Source organism: Pundamilia nyererei, unplaced genomic scaffold (assembly GCF_000239375.1).
Source record: "Pundamilia nyererei isolate P.nyererei 1_Seehausen unplaced genomic scaffold, PunNye1.0 scaffold00174, whole genome shotgun sequence".
Taxonomy (NCBI): domain Eukaryota; kingdom Metazoa; phylum Chordata; class Actinopteri; order Cichliformes; family Cichlidae; genus Pundamilia; species Pundamilia nyererei.
Window position 1 is genome coordinate 360,733 of NW_005187575.1, and position 21,547 is coordinate 382,279.

A 21,547-nucleotide genomic window follows, 5' to 3' on the forward strand; every position below is an offset into this window, starting at 1 on the left:
CCCCCCCCGCTTGTTGGGCTTGTTATTTGCTCTCATATATATAATCAGTTGTGAAACCTTTTATAGAGAGCTGTGTGTCTTTCCAGATCGCATCCAATCAATTGAGTTTAGCACGGGTGGACTCTAATCAAGGTGTAGAAACATCTCAGCAATGATCAAGAGAAATGTGTCGTTGTGTTTTTGCCAAAGACTATGTAAATGTGATATTTCGGGGGAGGGGTCTGAATGCTTTCTGAACACACTGTAAAATGAAAGCTGGAAACATTCAGACTTTAGTGTGATTCAGTGGTTCTCAAGCTTTTAACAGGCTTTGTCTCATAAAGAATCCCTCCCTACTCTGATGGGAATTTTTATTAATGTCTTTGACTGAGAAAATACATTTGAGGATTTTACTTTCAAGTACACACACACAAAAACAACTTGTAGCCCTCCCCACAAAGACAAACAGGTGTCAGAAACACAGACAGCTGATGTTCTGCCACAGGTGGTGCCTGACACAAACTGTGTGATTTACTGCTGGTCACTCTCTCTACTGCGGGTGTGTGTTTATGTGTGAGTGGATTGATGTGAGAGTTCATGCTGGTGTGGTAAAAACGCTGACTGCTGATCCCTGACGATTATTAATGTGCAAGTCAGCGAGAGGCAAAATTGTCATCCTGTTGTCACCATTACAGATCCGCAGCCACAGCGAGTGTTTCTATTTTAACTGGTTGCTTGAATTTCAGCCATATGTGTGTGGGATATATCACATGTCCATCATCAAGTGAAGTCCTGTAAGCTACTGACACACAAAAGGGCTGAAAGAAGCTTATCAGAGGTGAGGCTGAATCAGTTAGTCCACAAAACTGAAAGGACTATTTCTTTATGTAGCTGAAGGAGATCCTCCTCCTCCCTGAATTGTATAAGTGCACAAACCACTCCTGTGTGTCGTTGTGGTTTTATAGCCGAAGGGAAAGACCTGACTCAACACCTGACTCTATAGTTCTTGTAGACTGCAAGTACAAGGTGGCAAATCCCAAAACATAACAGATTACACATTCTATTATCCTCTTCTAGGACATCTAACAGCTTCCTAGAAATATCATTATCAAACTGTATGTAGTGGAAAGGACAAACAGACTTTTACCACAACATTAGAGGCAGCTATAGTTTGCAATGTTGCCTCTGAGATGCAGGTTCTTCGTGCTAAAAGCCTGTGTTTTGTCAGTTTGTTCATGAAGGGTCTTGTCGCTGTGTTCTTCTGTGAGGATGGAGTTCCCGTGGGTGCGTATGTGTCGAAACACTAGCACCATCCATCCTAAAATCCGAAATCAATACAAGTCATCCACTCGAGTGACTGAGCTGTGACTGACTCACCGATGATGAATGAACCATCAGCACAACGCCCACTCCTCACCAGCTCTGTTGTTGTGACATCTAACACAATGAAGCAGTAAATGTCATTAGATCTGAGGCAAATGAAGCATACTCTCACTGCAAACTGCTCAAAGGCAAAAGGGCACCATCCAAATCCTGATGCAAGCAGCCTGATCTGAACTCAGTTTTGTTGCATCAGTTTTCTTCTGCGCTCATTAGGTCTCTAAAGTTCACCCCAGATGCCAGTGAACTCTGTCTGCCATCTAGTGTGGAGGCCATGAAATGATCTCCACAACATTACCAACATTCTGCCAGTGTTAAAAAACATCTTTGTATTTGGGTACTGTAATTCTTTTCCACACTTACTTCACTAAAATATTTTTCTAGTACCTTAGGTGCATTGGTACTTATTAGTCCTAATCCTCTGAGCTCTAAGACAGGGGTGGGGAACTCCAGGCTTCAAGGGCCGGTGTCTTGCAGGTTTTAGATGTGTCCTTTATCCAACATAGCTGATTTAAATGCCCAAATTACCTCTTCAACATGTCTTGAAGTTCTCCAGAGGCCTCATAATGAACTAATCATTTAAATCAGGCGTGTTGACCCACGGTTATATCTAAAACCTCCAGGACACCAGCCCTTGAGGCCTGGAGTTCCCCACCCCTGCTTTAAGACAGTAAGTCATAAATGGAACCCTAAATTTATAGGGAAAACGTGAGAAGATTTAGATGTGTTTCAGTTAAAATTATTATTTTCTTTGCTCCCTGGTTGTGAAGACATGAGAGAACAATTTCATAAAAACAAAAATTACATACTGTGATAGCCCTGGGTAAGAATTGGGGTTTCTTGGACCTCAGAGGACTCACAGTGACTGTTAAGGTTGTTTTTTTGTGTTAATTTGCAAACCATTGTTTTGTCATTCTTGGTCCATTTGCTACTTTGACTTTATTTCTTGTGTGTTTAGTTCCTTCGGGATTTCCATGTTGCTTCCTATATCCTTTGCCTTCCTCTGTTTTCTTTTATCTGTCATCTTGTCAGTCTTTGTCTCAGTGCAGTTGTCTCTTTTTTCCCTGTTTGTTTCTCTGGGCATCAGTTTAGTTTCCTGAGTTTTGTTTTTTTATTTTGTTTTGGGGTTTTTTTGTTTTTGTTTTTGCTCTGCTTCAATTATAAGGTATTTTTCCTGCTGCTATGCTTTTTTTTTCTTAACTAATTAAGTTAAGAAAAAAACCTAACTGGTTCTTTGCCACTAATCTTAACAAATTAATAGCAAAGACCCAGAGATTCTATTTCATGTAGTTGGGTTCACTTCACACCCCAACTCTGACATTTATGTGACAATAGTGTGAAGGTGTAACCCTCTTTTTATGTGTTATGTGTAATGTGTAAATCAAAGAGTGCAGTCATGTGTAAATAATTTAGTAACTCTACTTAACTGATAAAAAGGAGTAGTGTTACATTAGTGCTCGTTTCTCGTTCCTGTCCTTTGTGTTTGTAATTAATATGTATCACTCTGGATGAAATTGTTCATTTCTTTAAAACTTTGTGTTGTGATTGTGATTTTTCTCTTTTAATTTAACAGCCACATTTAAAATGATCACATATGTTTAAAATATAATAATAATTTCTCATTTTCAACATATAATATTTTTTACTTGAAATTTACATAATGAGCATGTCCTCATTTTTTTTTCATTTCTTCTTATTATTGTTATTTGTATTATTATTACTTAAGTACTTTACTTTGCTGTCGTTCAATATTCCAAATACTTGGGGTGTATGATTTTAAATTTTGTTATTTTAGTCGTCTTTAACCACAACCACTTGGAGGCGACATAAAGGCATTCCCACGCTTTACAGCACAGTAACATTTCCGGGTCTGGGCCTGTGTACAATTTCAAAACAAAAGCAAAACAAACCATCCCCACTCCTCAGAAAAACGAGAGGCAATATTTACGTTACTGAACTAGTGTATGACATTCCATAAATAAATACACAAATAAATAAACAAATTAAAAACTGTTCTATATGACTCTGCGTAACTGCTTACTTTTGCTTTGTTGAATTCGAAATATCTATTTACTTTGTCATGTGTTATGTTATTACTTAAGTTTTCAAAAATTTAAGTGTATGCTGATTTTATTTGATTGCATTTAATGAAATTTCAGGTTTGTGCCTTATCAACAAACGTGTTTGCCTCTTATTGCCTTTTATACCATTCTGCTTAAATAAGCTATTTGTTATGTGTTTTCTTTTAACTTAATCTTTTTAAACCACCGTTTAAAAAAGGCTCATTGAGGAAGTATGTTATATCAATTTATTCATCTTGCATTTCAGGTCAGCCTATATCATGTGGCCGTATCTTGATGAAACATTAATTTTGAAGGCTTAAATTAAATGTAAATGTTTTAAAACTTTGTAATATTTCATTGCTAGTGCTGTTTATACATATATAATCATATCTTTCTGACTAAACTCACCCCAAGACACAAGAGTTAGGAGTTAGATGAATTCTATTAGTCTACATTATTTTATTTTCTCTCTGCTCCATTAGTGACATTGATTTCCCTCAGTGTTGGATTTTTCTTTTCTATGGCCTGTGTTCACAGCACATAATTTTTTTGAAGGCCCTTATTTATTCAGAGGGAATTTTGCCACCTTCAGATGAATGAAATGACACGATCAAACATACAGAGACCCCCCCCCCCAAAGAAAACGAACAAACAAACAAAAATGCCAGGTCCCAATCAGAGTTTTAGGCTTAAAAGATCAAAGGTCTAATCGGGTCTAGGATTTTTATCAAGTCAGTGTTTCAGTTCGTCGTCTCTTTTAATAGCTTGTAAGGGAGCACTGCTCGATTTACGGTACTCTTACCTTTTTTTTGTGATTTTTCAGTAAGTTCAAGTCTTGTGCTTTTATTTTGAATGCGCACACCGGATATGGGTTCGCGCCGTGGTCTCTTCGGTCTGATTGGTTGTACTCACGTTGCTGCTGATGTGGTGTTCCGAAGTTAGCAAACGCGAACATCCGATTCAAACTTGTTTTCTGCTTTTGTTAGTATTGTAGCTTTGTGAAAACAATGCCTTACTATCAGACGTGGGAGGAGTTCGCCCGTGCAGCAGAAAAACTGTATCTGACAGACCCAATGAAGGTAATAACGCTTTATTTAATAAGTACCATACTGGATAGCCTGTTAGCTAAATGGCACGTTAGCGACGTGACTGTGCTGACTGTTGGTTCGATATTTTTTCATGTTAAATTCTGAACATTTTTGTTATGTTATTTCTTTTTTCAGGTCAGAGTGGTTCTAAAATACAGACACTGCGACGGAAACCTGTGCATTAAAGTGACTGACAATGCTGTGGTAAGTACACCGAGGAAAAAACGTGGAATTGTTTGTACCAGCCAGTGAAATATGAGAGGTTATCTTGAGAAACCTCTTAAAACTTCTTTGTTTTCTAAGTCTGCTGGTACTAGTTTGCGTGAGGCTAAATCGTAACGTGTAGCGGAGTAACACAAGCAGGCTAGCAGCTGCGAGGTTTTTTTTTTCTTTTTTTGTTTAATAAAGCTCCTGTAATATTTTACGTTTTGTTGTGTAATAAAGTGTGAGCAGTGGGAGGGGGATACACCATTTTAGCTGTTTTTCTTCTTCCTGTGTTGTGCTGGATTTTTCCGTGTTCATTTTATGGTAGAAATATTAGGCTTACTTGACAGTGATACCCAATGTCTAATGGCCTGGCTGCATTATATTCCAGATATCCCAAATTCTTCACTTCTATGAATTTTTTTGGAAGGTTGGCGGGTAAACTCATCTTTAGAGAAGACTACAGATCTATAATATTGGCATCTAGCCCTATATTCATAAACTTTCCTAATACTTAGAGTAGATCCCATTGTCAAAATGCTAAGAAAGTTCTTAGATTTAATTTCGTTTCAAAATCATTTATCCATAAATTCATATAAAATCAGGGTAAAGAGGCTTAAATGGTTCTTAGGCACAGGAGAAAATGAGAGTATGTAGATTATCATGCCACTTTGCCCACTTTTTCTTTAAGTGAGGTAATTGCATATGATTAATTCAGTCTCAAATCATTGTGAGCCTTCTGCTCAACATCTCCATCTATCATGTTTGTGCACTTTGAAATTTGAGGCAATGTTTGAACATGAACACCTCAAACTATTAAAACTATTAAAGATAAAAGCTGGAAATTTTCATTTTGATATTTCTTAGTACAGGATTGAAACATACTCTGTATTTTAGGACACACACACATATATATATACCTTAAGGGTGCAACGATACTCGTATCGATATTGAACCGTTCGATTCAGTGCTTTCGGTTCGGTACGCATATGTATCGAACAATACAAAATTTTTAATTTATTTTATCAACTTTCCTTCTGACGATGCTGTCTGTGTTGAGCGCTCAGTGGATCTGCGCTCGACAGTGCAGCCTAGGCGGAGTAGTCGAACGCAGATTCACTGAGCGCAGGGCAAGCTAGCAGACAGAAGTTAAGCTCTCCTTGCAACATGGCAAATTGAACCTCCCCACCCTCATTCAGATCTGGTGTTTGGAACTATTTTGGTTTTCATGTGACGTATGATCCTGATGGTAAGCGTGTCATGGACAAAAGTAAAACAGTATGTTGGATGTGCCACGCAATGCTCAATTACATTGGTGGGAACTAGTGCGTTAGCGCAGTTAGCTCGTTAATGTGTTGGCCGTCCAGCCCCACGCACGGGGCGATCCGCAGTATCGGAGATTTGCCGTGTTGTGGCGTTAATGTCATTTCAACGAGATTAACGCTGACAGCACTAGTGGGAACACAACGAATGTGACTGCACATTTACGCCGACATCATCCTAGTACAAAGATAAGTGGAAGCAGACAAAAACAACAAGCACGCATGCTACAAACTTTACCCGAGTCATTGAGACAGCCGTTAGCACATGATTCTCCTTATGGAGACCTGATATGTTTAATATGCTGCTGAGAATATAGCCCAGAAGAAGCGGATAGTATAGCTTTTATTTTGGAAAGAGACATTTCTCTGTAATAATTTCTCTGTGCCATATTTTAGCACACACTAATAATACAAATATCACATGGCAAAAGCCACTGAGCAACAGCTTGTGAGTGGTGTCTAGTTGTATTTCACAATAATACAAAATAAAACACGTAGAATACTTTTTAACTTGTAATTTCCTGATCCCTGCTTGCCGGTAGGAGTTTTAAATGTAATCTTAATTACAAGACTTCTTCAGGGCGATAAGTCTCAAAGTGGCAGGTAGAATTGATCTTGAAAAGTAAATATAGCAAAACAATTAAAAGTTACGAAAAATGGCTTAGTAAGTTATTCCACATAAGTAGTCTTGCAAAGCCAAGTTGCCATGTCGACATGGCATAACTTGCAGTCTGATGTATAAGTATAACCCAGCCCTAATCTTAATGCCACAACTGCCACAGGTATTCGATATACTGACTGCATGAAAGTTTGTGTGTGTGCGCATAGATAGATAGCATAATCTGAAATATGAGAGTGCTTCTTGACCATGCTGCTTACAACGGGGGTCTTGAAAAATGAAGGATATGCATATATTTAACAAAATAATGATTTCAGTTATAAGTACTTCTCAATGTGAAGGTTTTTATTTATGTATTTATTTTGTATTATTATTAATGTGTGCTCATATATGGTACTTTACAGGACTGCTTATAGTTTTCAACTAGCCAGTACTGGCATTTGTTTTTATATATTTCAGTCACAAATTACAGGTCCTGATTCAGCTCTGTGTAAAGAAAAACAAGTGAAAATTTCAGGCTTTTATCTTTTTGAGATAAAGTTTTGAGAGAGCCATATTTTATTATTGCCTGTGGAAACAAATGACTTGAAAGTGGCTAGACAAGCCTTTACTTGGGCCATGAAATTTGTATTGAAATTGGAATGACCCTTTGTAAATCATCGCATACAGTTTGTATAAAGTAATTAATGGATCTTTGGACTGGAATTAATATCTTTAATTTTTGGGTTGTGATACATGGTGAAGACTTCTTTGAGTCTAGTATTATTCATATGAGAATATAAGTGGGGCTGTTTGGTAACCAACACATCAAGCACAGCTGTGTCATAGTGCATGTTGTTTGGTTGATGTTTTCTAGAGATGCACCGGTTGACCAGCCAGGGACCTGAATTGGTTGTTTTCACTGTAACTTTACAGCAAAAATGTCCCTGGTTTGAATCCTGGCTAGGTTCATTTTCTGTGGAGATTGCATGTTCTCCCTGTGTCTGTGCGGGTCTTCCCTGGGTACTTGGTGCTGGCTTAATTAGTTGTGGTAGTGTGGTGTTCCTGGATGTTGCTGAGCTCTCTTAAGGCTCACCTCTCATGGTTGTAAACCCAACCCCAGCTCCAATGTGTTGGAATATTGTTGTTGATGGTGGGTCTTGCTCAAATGGAGAGCTGTGGTGCTGCTACACAAGGCTACAAAGCATAACAATGACTTCTGTGACCAGTTACAGTCTAATTGAAGTTTGGATTTCATCCATGAGCTAAGAAGATGCTGATTGTGTTCTTGTCACATAATTATAGTAAGATTTATTTTAAAAAGGCATTGAGTGTAGAACCGTGTACACATGCCAAAATAATGTAACTCTGTATCAAGCAATTATTGATTTACAAAAAGGTGTGCACCACCAAAAGAAAGCAACAATGTAACTCTATCATTTAGGTGACTACTTAATCACTACTATAAAACAGTAAAAACCTGTAGTTTTCATGCTGTAACTGCCTTCATTTGGTGTCTTCTCCATCTTTACAGTGTTTACAATACAAGACAGACCAGGCCCAGGACGTGAAGAAGATTGAAAAGCTCCATGGGAAGCTGATGAGACTCATGGTGTCCAAGGAGACGCACAGTGGTGCCATGGAGACGGACTAAAATGCTCTTGAAGAGCTAAAGTTTTGGAGCTCTCGGACTGAGTTCAGAGGACATGGTGGTGCTGCTGAGAGAATAGAAACATCAGAGTGGGACGAGTCTGTAAAACGGGAATGTGGGGAGCTGGATCTGGCTGCTTACACTGGTTTAATGCTGCCAGAGAAGCTATAGATATATACTGTATATATTTTCAGGATTTTTTTTAATTTTTTTTTTAAAGTTTCACTGTCCACCTTTCCTTTACAGGCATGATCACATCCCTAATGGTGTAAGTTAAATGTAAGATCCGTGTAGGCGTGGAACAACATTAGCTGCTAAGTAAGCAGCTTTGGCACCTTGAATTCTTTAAAGACATTTCCATAAATTTTTAGTTTTGAAGGGGAAGAAAAAGATGAGCAATGAAGATAACTTGTCTTTATTTTTTTCATCTTTCTAGCTATGTCAGATTCAGTTTAAGCCCAGTTTACTTTGATTTTTGTCCCCCCCCCTCATTGTGCCACATGAATGAAGCGGAGCTTTCTGATTTCCCAGCAAGGGTGTGGAGAAAACCCAGTGTTTCCACACTGACATGTTCAATAAATGGTTGTTTACCCCAGTCAGCAATATATCTCTTTTATTCATCTCGTTATGGATTATATTGTGTTCAACTGTCATACGTCAACGTTATTATGCGAGACAGCTTATATGACATTGGGTTTGAATTAATGAGATAACACGTCCTTTATTTAGCCCAAGCAGTTAAAATAACTCAAATGCAACAAAATCAAAAAGTACAGTTTTATGTAGCTTAGTCATAAGTCAAAGTAAATAAACATATAATATAAATGCTGATTTAGAAAAACAAATTTAAGCAATATTATATAGCAAAGCAAACTGAATTAAAAAGGGCTTACTAATTTAAACGATCACCTGTGTGTCGGTCTTCCTGTTGTTCATGTACTCAGGTACTCTTACTCCTGCACCACAGCAACATCCTGTCCTCAGATGGACATGGATCATTTATCGGCCTTCTGTGTATTTCAGTGAAGCTGAAAAAGTTATGTTTGTTTTAATTAACCAAGTTTTTCCCAGGAAAAAAAAACCCTTCGTGAATTATGTAACTTTTTTATTCTTGGTCCAATTATTTTTCAAGTTCTTGTTTTTACTTTTTCATTCATAGTGATCAATATGAAAAAGGTATTACAGAAGCAAAAATAAAAATTTCTATTTGTGTCATATTTAAAGCTGGAGTGAGTGTTTAATGCAGGCACACAAACGCAAGGATGACTTCAAAGTGAGCCTTTAATTGTTGAAATTACCAGTACATTCACAAAATCCAAACAATAGAAATAAGGAGCCTGGGGGCAAGTCCAAAGAGAATAAGCAAAGCTGCACATGAAGGAAAACAGGAGTATACAAACCTCTTGTTGAAAGACAAAATAGAAACAATGATATTTGATAATATGTTGGTTTCTAAAATTATAGTTTTGTGAAATGAGCAGCTGGAAAGATGTCGTGGATATGCTGAACCTTCTTCCTTGTACAGATCCCGGCTCTGAGGTAGGATGGCAGCTGCAGAACGGTCTCAAACATGATGTGCTCTCCCCCATGAGTGGCACTGGGGATGATGTTGTTGGAGAATGCTCCTAATGTAACAGTGGATGGTGTGCTGGGGATCTTTTTCCAGATCTGGATTAGGGTGTCACTGAGCTCCTTGAGCTCTCTAAGGTGCAAATGTCCAACAGCCTAAGCCACCAATAAATCAGTCATGCGGGATGACGTTCTCCACATAAAAAACAAACTACATGTGTTTTGTTCCTTCATAGATCAACTTTGATCTGTAAATCATGAATTGATTGTAATTTATTTTTCAGTATCTCTGTACCTATTGTTCTTTTCTTTGCTGGCTCCCTGCTGTTGAGTTCTTGTAAATATTCAGGAATATTCATTCATTTTTCAGTTGTAGTCAAAGTGCCTTTTTTTCTAACTAACTACAAACATGTGTATTTGGGTCTTCCCTGTCAACATTTTCATCAGTAATACAAATGCTGAAAGTTAAGTTTATCATAGTTTAATCCAAGGTTATTATCGTTAACGAAAACTAGAAGTGAAAAAACATTTTCGTTAACTGAAATAAAAAAATAAAAACAAAAAAAAGGAAAACTAACTAAAATTAACTGAATTTATAGCAAAAATGTGTTTAGTTTTCATTGATGTGTGCGTGTCATACAATAGTCAAGGGTGAAAATGAAGTTTAGTTTCCAGATTTTTTTCTTGCCGTCTAATTATGCCAGCAGGTAGCAGTACGTTAGTCGAGTCGTCTGTGTTGCTGCTCCGTCCACGCTCAGAATCATGTCGGGAGAAAGCGCCAGAGTCCAATTTGGGATTACTTTGAATATGACTGTGTTTTGGATAAAGCAAAGTGTCTTGTAGTGGAAAGAGACAAATTATGAGGGACATTTCTAAAGGGAAAAAAATCCCACAAACCTTAAAGTGCACTTGAAAAGCTCACACAAGAAGGCTTGAGCTCCCTTACCTTGAGAAGGTAAGGGAGCACACTCAACCCTCATCCCCAGAAACAGAAGCCAGAAAACAGAAGCTAACCCCAGGCAAGGCAGCGTGATGCATCCCGAGACAACAGGACGGGGATATCTACATAACTGTGTGAGTTAATTGCCTTCAAAAAGTTTATCAATTCACTTGAACCAAAATTACGAACACCCGGTGCTGCAAGAGTTAATAGTCTCATTGGGGCCAAGATATACATTTTATAGTTGCCTGGTAAGGGCAGCTCGGTGCACGGTGGTTAGCACTGTTGCCGCACAGCAAGAAGGTCCTGAGTTCAATTCCACCATCAGGCCGGGGTCTTTCTGTGTGGAGTTTGCATGTTCTCCCCGCGTGGGTTCCCTCTGGGTACTCCGGCTTCCTCCCACCGTCCAAAGACATGCAACTTGTGGGGATAGGTTGATTGGATAATCCAAATTGCCACTATGTGCGAGTGAATGCGAATGGTTGTCTGTCTCTGTGTGTTGGCCCTGCGACAGACTGGCGACCTGTCCAGGGTGTACCCCGCCCTATGACAGCTGGGATAGGCTCCAGCGCTCCCCGCGACCCTGAAAAGGATAAGCGGAAGCGAATGGATGGATAGTTGCCTGGTATCAATGGTTGTTCATCTGCCTTTATGTATGTATGTATTTATTTAAAGAACCCATAGGTGGAAATGTGAGTTGTCTGTCTCTGCGTGTTAGCCCTGCGACAGATAGGCGACCTGTGTAGGGTGCAGGGTATGGTAGCTGGAATAGCAACATACCCAAAAATAAGCAGAAGAGAATGACTGATATGACGAAACTGGGATTTTGTTACACTTAATTTTTGCAAACACAACTAAAACTATAACTGAAACTAATCAAAACTAAACTGAAACTAAGGATTTTCAAAAAAATAAAAACTAAACTAAACTAGCAAACAATTGGTAAAAACGAATTAAAACTGATATAAAATTGAAAATCTGAAGTCAAAACTAAATAAAAATAAAAACTAATGAAAATTGCAAAACTATTAAAACCCTGGTATAAGCACATGTGCTCGCCCAAAATATGAAGATCTTTATTAAAGGTCCGTCCATTTTTCTTCTGCGTATTCAATTCAAGGTGGCAAGAGTCCAACCCAGGTGTCATTGGGCAACAACAGGGCACAGGTTTCACGTCTGTCACCAGGTTGACACAAAGAAAGACAACTATACACACTCATATTCACAAATTAGAATCACATTCCTTTGGGAAGAAGAGGAACGCACAGAGAGAGCCCAGCTACTCACATCTGCACAGATAGACTCCAGGTTAGCAGATTCAAATCCAGGATCTTCTTGCTCTGAGGCAACAGTGCCAACCACTGCTCCCCTAAAGAGTGAACTTAAAAAATACAGCAGGAATATTCAGAAATGTTTTATGTTAATAGATAACTGATGGCTGCCTTTCGTCAGAAGGAACTTTTTAAAAAATTATGCAAACTTTGCCTTACTTAAGATGACCGAGTTAGGGCGAGTAATTCACTGTAGTCGTAGTGACGTTATTGTTTTTTCAGGAAACTCTACGTTTAGTTTTTTGTGCTTTTACGTCCATATAACGTTTGACGTTTTAATTTTGAAGGTCGAAAACGGAAGTTCAAAACTTTTCGCCCCTAGCTGGTTTGCATACGCAACGTGCGCTGTGACAAACTTCCGTCATGAATTGGACTACAAATGTCCCCAGATCGTGTAGTTATTTTTCCAGTCCGATGGATTCTGTGCGCAGCCTTTCTCTGAACCACGGCCACATTTAGGAAAAGTTGAGCATAAATGCGACTTACACCAGGTTTGTGTCAAAAGCTGTTTCAGTGTCGTTTCAGCAACTGTGTTCATCAAGTTTTGCGAAGACGATGCGTTTACAGTTTGAACCAGAGTGAGAGAAGCCAGCCAGCCGGCTTGAAATTCAAACTTAAGGATGCGTCGGTTGTCGTTAACGTCACCACTACCGCGTACAAACGTACACTAGCGTTTAGTTTAGTTATCTTGCCTAACATTTAGGTTCCTACGAACAAAGGAGCTGTTCTTCTCATCTTTGAAACGTTAGCATCTTGTACGTGTGGACTTGAGTGTCGCATTTTGCCTTTAACAGATTATAGTTGGGCGAGGCTCCGTCTAATCTGTGGAGAAACAACTTCAGCTGAGAGGTGCTAGTCACACTTGTCAACTACGTATGTTTCGCTGAATGTGACATGTTTTAAACTGTGCACGTGTCGTAAATATAGTATCACTCTTATATAAAGCAGTGTCCAGATGGCACTACATATGTTCTTGGGTATTTTTCATAGATTGTATACAACAGAGGTGTTGTGCCCGGGCCATCTGACAATGGAACTAGCACCAAGATGGTATTTTAAGGCCAGCTATTAAAGTTTAGGTATTTATGTCCAGATAATCTGGATAGTAAAAAATGCAAATGCATATAAAATATCTGTTTAACAAGTGTAATGATTCTAGTACGTAATAGAGACCTTATGGCTTGTAATATGCCACTTCAAAAAGGTCACTGTAGTGTTTTCCAGGCTCAAAATGAGCACTTCAGTCCGCATGAACAGTGGTTCGGGTAATAAGTCTGCGTGACATTATTCCATTCTATGTCCTGCTATTTCTGGCCCTTTGGGAAAAACAAAAATTTTATTTTTCAGGGAGTAAATCAAACCTCAATCTGTATCAGAACAAAGAATAACCAGGAAAAAGAATTTAAGGTAAAAAGTAAAGAAGAAAGCAGTAATACTAAAACCAGTGGATCTTTACAATTTGTTAGTTTTACAGTAGCTTCATGTTTTTGTGTTGAAGCACAACAGGGCACCTGTCTCCTCTTTTCACTGTCTGTTTATACATTAGTTTGCATTTAATTAATCTCTGACTCGTTTTCACACTGTGTCTTTTGTCTTACCTCCTTATCCATCACCCCCAACTACTTTCAATAGATTACTGCCCCTGCTTGGGCCTACAGGAGGTTTCTTTCTGTTAAAAGGGAGTTTTTACCTCCCGTTGTCACCAAGTGCTTGCTCATAAGGCGGTCCTCTGAATGTTGAGGTTTCTCTATATTTTTGTTAGGGTCTTTACCTTGAGGTGACTGCTGTTAGGACTTGACACTATATAAACAAAATTGAATTGAATATTTAAATTTATTTTTTACAATGGCAGGAAACTAGACCTTGTTAGAAAAATGGTACTTGATGTAGAAACTGCCTGCATTTCCAGTAGGAACACGGGTAGTTCCTCAAATGGTCCTGAGAAAATGTTCTACTGATTACACCAGGTGAATGCAAGCTTTTTGTTTTTTGGTAAGATTTTTAAAACTTCAATCTCTGTCTGCGCTGTAGTTATTCAACACTCCTTATTTCACTGTCAGCAGCATGCCCACTTTGACCAGTCAGCGTTATAAGTTTTTGTGAACCTGTTGTCTGTTTCCACAGCAGTATGAGTCTACGGGAAATTAGTGAGAATCTGAAACTGGCTCGTGAATATGCCTTGCTGGGAAACTACAGCTCAGCCAGTGTTCTCTATCATGGGCTGCTTGAACAAATCAAAAAATATGTGTACACGTTGCGAGACAGCAGTTTCCAGCAGAGGTGGCAGCAGGTAAATGTAGTGCTGATCTTTTATCTGATCATATGAGGAGCCGGTACCAATTTTTCTTATGCATGCACCTGTGGTTGTTTCTCAGCTGTGGCAGGAAATCATCGAAGAGAATCAACAAGTTCAGGACATAATGTCAACTCTGGGGAACTTTCAGTTGGACACAGCTCCTGTTAAACCCAGTAACCATGATGATTTTGAAATGAGACCTTTGCATGTGGAACAGAGGTACTGCACTGGCTATTTACATACACGTATTATTTTCTGCTTATTCGTTGCTTAGGAAATTTCATATGCTACAAATTCCGATGCTTCGTGAACACATATCTGCTTCTGGTGTAATTCTGCAGTTTTCTGAACTGCAATTGTTGAATAAGCCAAGAACAATAGTCATGATGTAGTCATATGATTGAGATCAGTGAACCTCTGTAAGCCTCTGTGAGCTTGATTTGTTCCTGCTCTGCCCTCCAGAAAGATGGCTGGTAAACCTCAAACTGTGTATTTTTAACTGTCAGAGATGCACTTCTTGAAAAATTCACCTTTTATTATGTTGCTTGTATGCTTGTAACATATTTTTTTGGCCACATGCTCCATTTTGAACAACATTAGTAATTTTTAAAAATGTATATATTTATTTTATCAAAGCCAGAAATGTCCTTTTTGGGATGAGAGCAGCTATCTGCCACAAGCAGATTATGGCAGATAGCTGCTCCACCTTAAGCTTGGTTCTGTCAGAGGTCTCTTCCTGTTAAAAGGAAGTTATTCTACCACACCATCTCTGACTACTACTCACAGAGGATCATGTGATTTGTATGGTTGTCTAAGAAGCTTGGAAAGAAAAGCGTCTGGACTTCTTTAAGTTTCTTGAAGATGTTTCACCTCTCATCTCATCAGCTTCTCTGTTAAGAAGCTTAAAGAAGTCCAGACTCTTTCTTTCCAAGCTCCTTAGATTGCGATGACCTAGATGACTGAGAACCTTTACATATTCTTGTGGTTCTTTCTCTAATATTGTGTAATTGTATTTATACCGATGCTATACACAATAAATAGCACTCCACCCACCCAGTTCAAGTGAGTTTTAAGTTATCTGGTAATTAGCAGACTGTATATTTGTAACACAGATATCTGCACATCAGTGCTGTCTTATAAAATACTGGAATTTCACTCAGCAAAACTGAAGCACAAACGTCTTTGATAGCAGATACCACAAAGGACGCCGTCTTATTTGGCTACAGCTGCCTCTAACCATTTCACCCACCATACAGATTTTAGTTTTTTAAGAGGAAAATTATGCAAAGAGACCAAATCTGTTTTTGTACAGTCTGTAAACATGTCTGTGCCAAAAAAAAAGCCCAACAAAAAACTGTAACGTTGGCTGTTTAATGGGACTGTTTTTGGCATTTAGGGGCTCGTCTCATTTTTCGTTCGCAGAGGTTGCCTTGACTCAAAATGAGAAGCAGATTGGACTGAGAGTCTGGAAAATTTAGGCTTCTAGTGCAAATGATGATGCTTAAAAAAACATGCTAGCTTATTATCATCATCACCGAGGACACTATCACAAAAGATGCTTGATCTCACGAGTTTTACGTCCTGGTTAAATAAATGTTTGTTTTTGTTTAGAGGGGAAAAAAGAGTAACATTAACTTCAAATGCAGGACAGTGTCTCAGCCTTTTTTTTCCCCTTTGGCTTTTTGACTGTGTGCTGTGGCAGTTTGGTCTGGTCTTGCTAGTTTTAAATGAAAGATTATGATATTAAGCTCTTTAGTTGGCTATTGGCCGATAGAATAATCGGAGTGGTGTCAGATCAGTAATATTTAAGGGGGGGGAAAAAGCTCAATCATACGGTTCTGTCTGGTTTGTGCTCCAAGCACTAAGGCAAAAGCTGATTCACAAAGAATGTAAATGTTTCAATGATTTAACACTTGTTGACATTAAGGGGTTGCAGTTGATAGTCTTATCCCTGTTTTCTTCACAGACATTCTCCCTGTCCTGTCAGACGTCCTACCAACCCCTACAAAGACAGCAAACCTGCAAACAACCGCCTGAGTGTGGCTGTGAAGGCCCAGCAGAGGCACCTGCCCCGAGGGGCCAACGGCGACAGAAGCAGACCTTCCAAGGGCAAAGAAAAGAAGGAACCAAAGGAGGCTGCTGGCAAAGCAAAGGACGATAAGGTGAGCGATATGTTGACGGTTCCAAGTTGCAGCACACATAGTCACAGCCTTCTCTATTATACCACATAACAAAAAGTCACAAAGTATTGCTGATCAAACAGTATCACATGCGGTCTGTTTACTCACTACCTAGCCTGTCATTCCAGTTTGGGTTTTTTTTCCCCGAGGGATTTGTTCAAGGAACTGGGAAGGGTTATTTTATTTGTATTTACTTATTTATGGTCTGCCTCTCAGAATAAATCAGATGTCCAGGAGAAAGAAGCAAAGAGGTTTGATGGGGCAGGATATGATAAAGACCTCGTGGAAGCTCTGGAGAGGGATATTATATCTCAAAATCCAAATATTAAATGGTAGGTGAACGTTTCAGATGCCTTGAATGACTAAGCTGTAGTCTTTGAGCTTTCCTCCGTTAGACAAACTGTAGTTTTTGGGATGTCTGCTTTGGCTTCACTTAATGGCCTTTTTGTCCTGTAGAGGTTTATCTATCTTTCTTGGCATGAACACCAGCCTCCCTGAGAGTTTTCACATCTGACATCAGTCTAAACTGTTTTTATAGGGATGACATCGCAGACTTGGAAGATGCAAAAAAACTGCTGAAAGAAGCAGTTGTGTTGCCGATGTGGATGCCAGCGTTTTTTAAAGGAATAAGACGACCCTGGAAGGTAGTGTGCAAGCACAAGTTTGTGTCATCACTTGTATCACATGCGTCCTGTTACATAGATGTTATTTTCTTCTTTAGGGTGTGCTTATGGTGGGACCTCCTGGCACCGGGAAAACACTTCTGGCTAAAGCAGTTGCTACTGAATGTAGAACCACATTCTTCAATGTCTCCTCATCAACTCTGACCTCCAAGTACAGAGGAGAGTCTGAGAAACTAGTTCGCCTTCTCTTTGAAATGGTAAGTTCAGTTTTTGTCAGTTTTGTGTTTGTTGGTGTGCTTGAATGTTCTGAACTTAGTTTCTGTTGTCTGTAGTAGTATTTCCTTTAATTTTTCAGGACTGTAAGTTAGTTTTGGAGCCCTCTAGTGGATGGAAATCACCTAACGCACCTTTATTTCTGAGAGTGAATTTATCACTCATTAATAAATAATCATTAACTGAATAAAACGTGCTTTCATATTAAGTTAAGCCATTTTTGTGAACCAATTATAACAATCTTTGTGTAAAGTTAAACAATTTCTTAGTATTAAAAATAATACACTTTTTTTTTTTTTGTCCTTGATCTGAGTCATTGCATGTGTCCCCGTACAGGCACGTTTTTATGCTCCCACCACAATTTTCATTGATGAAATTGACTCAATGTGCAGCCGCAGAGGAACCTCAGAGGAGCATGAAGCTAGCAGGAGAGTAAAGGCAGAGCTACTTGTGCAAATGGATGGTATAGAACTTTTGTCTATTTCCATTCATGCTAGATATATTTACCTTTTGATGGAGGCAGTTTTTTTTTCTCTTCTTGTTGTTGTTTTTACGCAGGTGTTGGTGGAGCATCAGAGAACGACGACCCATCAAAGATGGTGATGGTCCTGGCTGCAACCAACTTTCCATGGGACATTGATGAGGCTCTGAGGAGGCGCCTGGAGAAGCGGATCTACATTCCTCTTCCTTCAAGTACAATTGTTGTTTTACTGATTTCCACATTGTAGGCAATGAAATGCAATTATTGAAAATGAAAACTGCCAACAACTCTAAACTCTGAAAAGTGTTGCATGTTTCAATAACTAATAACAGATCATAACAGATTGGATCATAACTGCTCGACTTGGTGACAAGCATCAGCTGCTCAGCCTCCACATTCCTCACATTCCACTGATTTGAAGCACAGTGCACACAGCTGACAGCACATGCAGCTTTTTTTAAAGCTACTTTCTGTTCTATGGAAACATTTATAACCATGCCAGAAGGCTGCCTGGTTCAGTGTCTGCTTTATGTTAATTAAACTTGACAAATGTTGATTTAGAAATGTACAACATGGAATTACAGTCCCAACATAAATATTCTCAAGGAGGGCTAAATTGCTAACGATGCTGAGTAAATGATGACCTTCTGTCTTCGTGTAAATATTGCTGATGAAATGACCATTTACTGAAGCAGAAAGCATGCTCTAGTTGCTGTTGGCCCTCTGTTTGCAGCTAAGGGGCGAGTGGAGCTGCTCAAGATTAACCTGAGGGAGCTGGAGCTGGCCAGCGACGTGGACTTGGACAAGATTGCTGAGCAGATGGAGGGTTACTCAGGAGCTGACATCACTAACGTGTGCAGGTCAGGGCATATTTCAAAATGAAGTTTCAAGAATACACTAAGCATAACTTCCAGATAACTGCTGATATTTACTGATGGCCCTGGTAGTTAAATGAACTGTAGTCTTGGTATTTGCAGTACCATATTTTCTGCACTATAAGGTGCACTTAAACTCCTTGAATTTTCTGAAAAATCAACAGTGCGCCTAATAATCCGGTTTGCTTATGTATGAATTCTGGTTGTGCTTACTGACCTCGAACCGATTTTATGTGGTACACTGCGCTCAAAAATCTGTCAAAAAACATTTTAGTACAACTTTGGTGAGCTACGAAGCTGCACCGCTTGATGGATTGTTGGAGCATTACGGCTGCCGTAGTAAGGAGCCTCGCGGAGTAATCCAGGGTCAAAAACTCCGTCTGTTTCAGGTCCCAGAGTCAAACGAACACTGCAGGATCACAGAGAGTTAAAAACTGTCTAAATTCTTTCATCTTTAATAAAAGGATCAGCGTTGCTGCTTCACCAGGTGTAACAATTAAGTTTAACATCCAGGCATCCATGAAAATAGAATTTAGTCAATTTAATGGAGTTCGCAGGAAGTTAGCTCGCTAGTTTCCACCTAAACGTGATATACCATGACTGAGAGATTTCAGAAAAAATTTAAACGTACAGCTCTGTTATCACTTCCAACATAAATGAAGACAGAAAACTAAACAGGAGTGACATTTGTAGGGTTACTGAAGTTGGACTATCTGGTATATAATGATGTGCTACTTGATCCCTAGCGATACAGCTATGTTAGCGTAACATACACAGTGAAGCTGGAGGATGAACACTAACTATTTTCCACTTGATAAAAGTGAACAAATGCAATAGCATGGCAGGATGCTGTAAACAGACCAAACTTCAGTCAGGAGAACAACTGAGATAATCAGTCCAAGATACGAGGTTAGTCCTTAATATACTGCAACAACATGGGAATAGAGCAGCTGCCAGAGAATTCAACATTAATGAATGGAGGAAGCAAGAAGAATAAATTGAGTAAAGTTTGACTTATCTGCCTGTTTTGTATCGCTTAATGCGCCTTATGTATGAAAACAGACCCGTTCATCAACAGTGCGCCTTATGGTCTGAAAAATATGGTACTTTGCTACATAAGATGTCTTGCAATTTGTCCGTGTTAGCAGTAAAACTAGTTTTTGCTAACACTAACCAGATGAGAGAGAGTGAATCGTGATCACTCTGCTGATGCTCACGAAGCTCCTGTTTGTTAGCTAAGAATAAATTAGCGGCTAACGTGGACAAATTGTTGCTTCCTCGCTAATTCTAGGTTTCTTGTGTTCTAGACTGGCTAGCACATTCCTATGTGAAACCACATCATTTTGTGAGCTTGTGTTAAAGTCTGCTGTGCTGGTAGCCATATGTGTTTGATGTTAGTTATTAGTGGACTGTTACGGTACTCTTTGGCTGTGTTGCTTGCTTTATAACACTTTCTTGGGGACTAAGAGAGACACTGATGCAAGGGACTCTGCAACAAGAATAATCTCCACAGCTGGGTGCAATTTTGCAGTATGATAATGCACGCTGAAAACATTCATGAGTTTGGTTTCAATTTAACCTAACATTCCCACCTAAAGGTTTGTATGTGATGAACAGTATTAAGTGAAATCTGACAAATCGTTGTTGTGTATCGCGTAGGGACGCATCTCTGATGGCCATGAGGCGAAGGATCGAAGGCCTCACTCCAGAGGAGATCCGCAACATTTCCCGGGATGAGATGCACATGCCCACCACCATGGAGGACTTTGAGTCCGCTCTGAGGAAAGTGTCCAAATCAGTTTCTGCAGCTGACCTGGAAAAGTATGAAAAGTGGATCGAGGAGTTTGGCTCCTGCTGATGAAACTTTAAGTGTGCAGCTTAGTGTAAGGTTTTGTGTTCCTGCTAACTGAAATGTTTTCTTGGAGAAATGTGTCAGCTCTGGTGTATCGAGCTGCAAGTACATTTCTGAATCAGCAGACAGGTTTATTACAAACGTAATTGCACTTGAAAAGTGGTAACTCTTGTACATGTTGTTGCTATGCAAACCTTTTCATCTCAGTGAGTGTCGAAAGAAGAACAACTCGGAGCTGATTGTTGATACAATTCATTTTTGGACTTAATCATTTTAGTTGACTGGTCCTGAACATGTTGCCAAAATGTTAGACAAATCGGATATAGCTATTAGAAAAACTGACAAAACGTCGGCATTTCCTGAAATACACTAATAGTAAAAGGCCAAACATGTTATATTATTAGTTTATTCTCAGTGTCGTTTTATTGTCTTTGTGCTGGTGTATCTGTTGGATACAGAACCAGCCAATCAAATGTTGTTCCCTTTATTGTTGTTTTTTTCACTTTGCACTTGATTTTATTTTAAACCCTATGGATCTATAACACTTTTTCTTATAAACATTAAACTAAGAAGCCATTTCTATATTGCGATACGTGCAAGTTTATTTATTGCTCACTATATCTGCTTAAAAAAATCTACACACAGATGAGTTCACACATTTAATTGCAACCAAAACAAACCTGTCCAACTTCCCCTGTATCCTGCAAGCTCTGTTTCAGGTTTTCTATGCTTGGATCTGTATGTTACTGAGAGGGGGTGTCCTTAATAGAGTCCCGATCAAAAGTTTAAGACCACTTGAAAAATGGTAATAAATAAATAAATCATATTTTGCATGGTTGGAT

General features: G+C 39.0%; 2 protein-coding genes across 4 annotated transcripts; both read left to right on the top strand.

Annotated features, from left to right (window-relative positions):
• Positions 1–4,288: 4,288 nt before the first annotated feature.
• Positions 4,289–8,880, top strand: srp9 (signal recognition particle 9). Its single transcript, XM_005746173.1, has 3 exons — positions 4,289–4,501; positions 4,646–4,714; positions 8,169–8,880. The coding sequence occupies exons 1-3, from the start codon at positions 4,430–4,432 to the stop codon at positions 8,286–8,288; spliced, it is 261 nt and encodes an 86-aa protein (XP_005746230.1). The 5' UTR covers positions 4,289–4,429; the 3' UTR covers positions 8,289–8,880.
• Positions 8,881–12,451: 3,571 nt separating this feature from the next.
• Positions 12,452–21,297, top strand: katna1 (katanin p60 (ATPase containing) subunit A 1). Of its 3 annotated transcripts, none has more exons than XM_005746175.1 (11): positions 12,452–12,616; positions 14,250–14,415; positions 14,501–14,640; positions 16,388–16,583; positions 16,818–16,933; positions 17,140–17,245; positions 17,323–17,481; positions 17,834–17,960; positions 18,056–18,190; positions 18,712–18,838; positions 20,513–21,297. In XM_005746175.1, exons 2-11 carry the CDS (start codon positions 14,254–14,256, stop codon positions 20,709–20,711), a joined length of 1,467 nt encoding a protein of 488 aa, XP_005746232.1. In that variant the 5' UTR covers positions 12,452–12,616; positions 14,250–14,253; the 3' UTR covers positions 20,712–21,297. The 3 variants fall into 3 exon arrangements, with proteins under 3 accessions (XP_005746232.1, XP_005746233.1, XP_005746234.1); XM_005746176.1 differs by having other exon boundaries at positions 14,253–14,415; XM_005746177.2 differs by lacking the exon at positions 12,452–12,616 and adding an exon at positions 12,666–12,974.
• Positions 21,298–21,547: the final 250 nt, after the last annotated feature.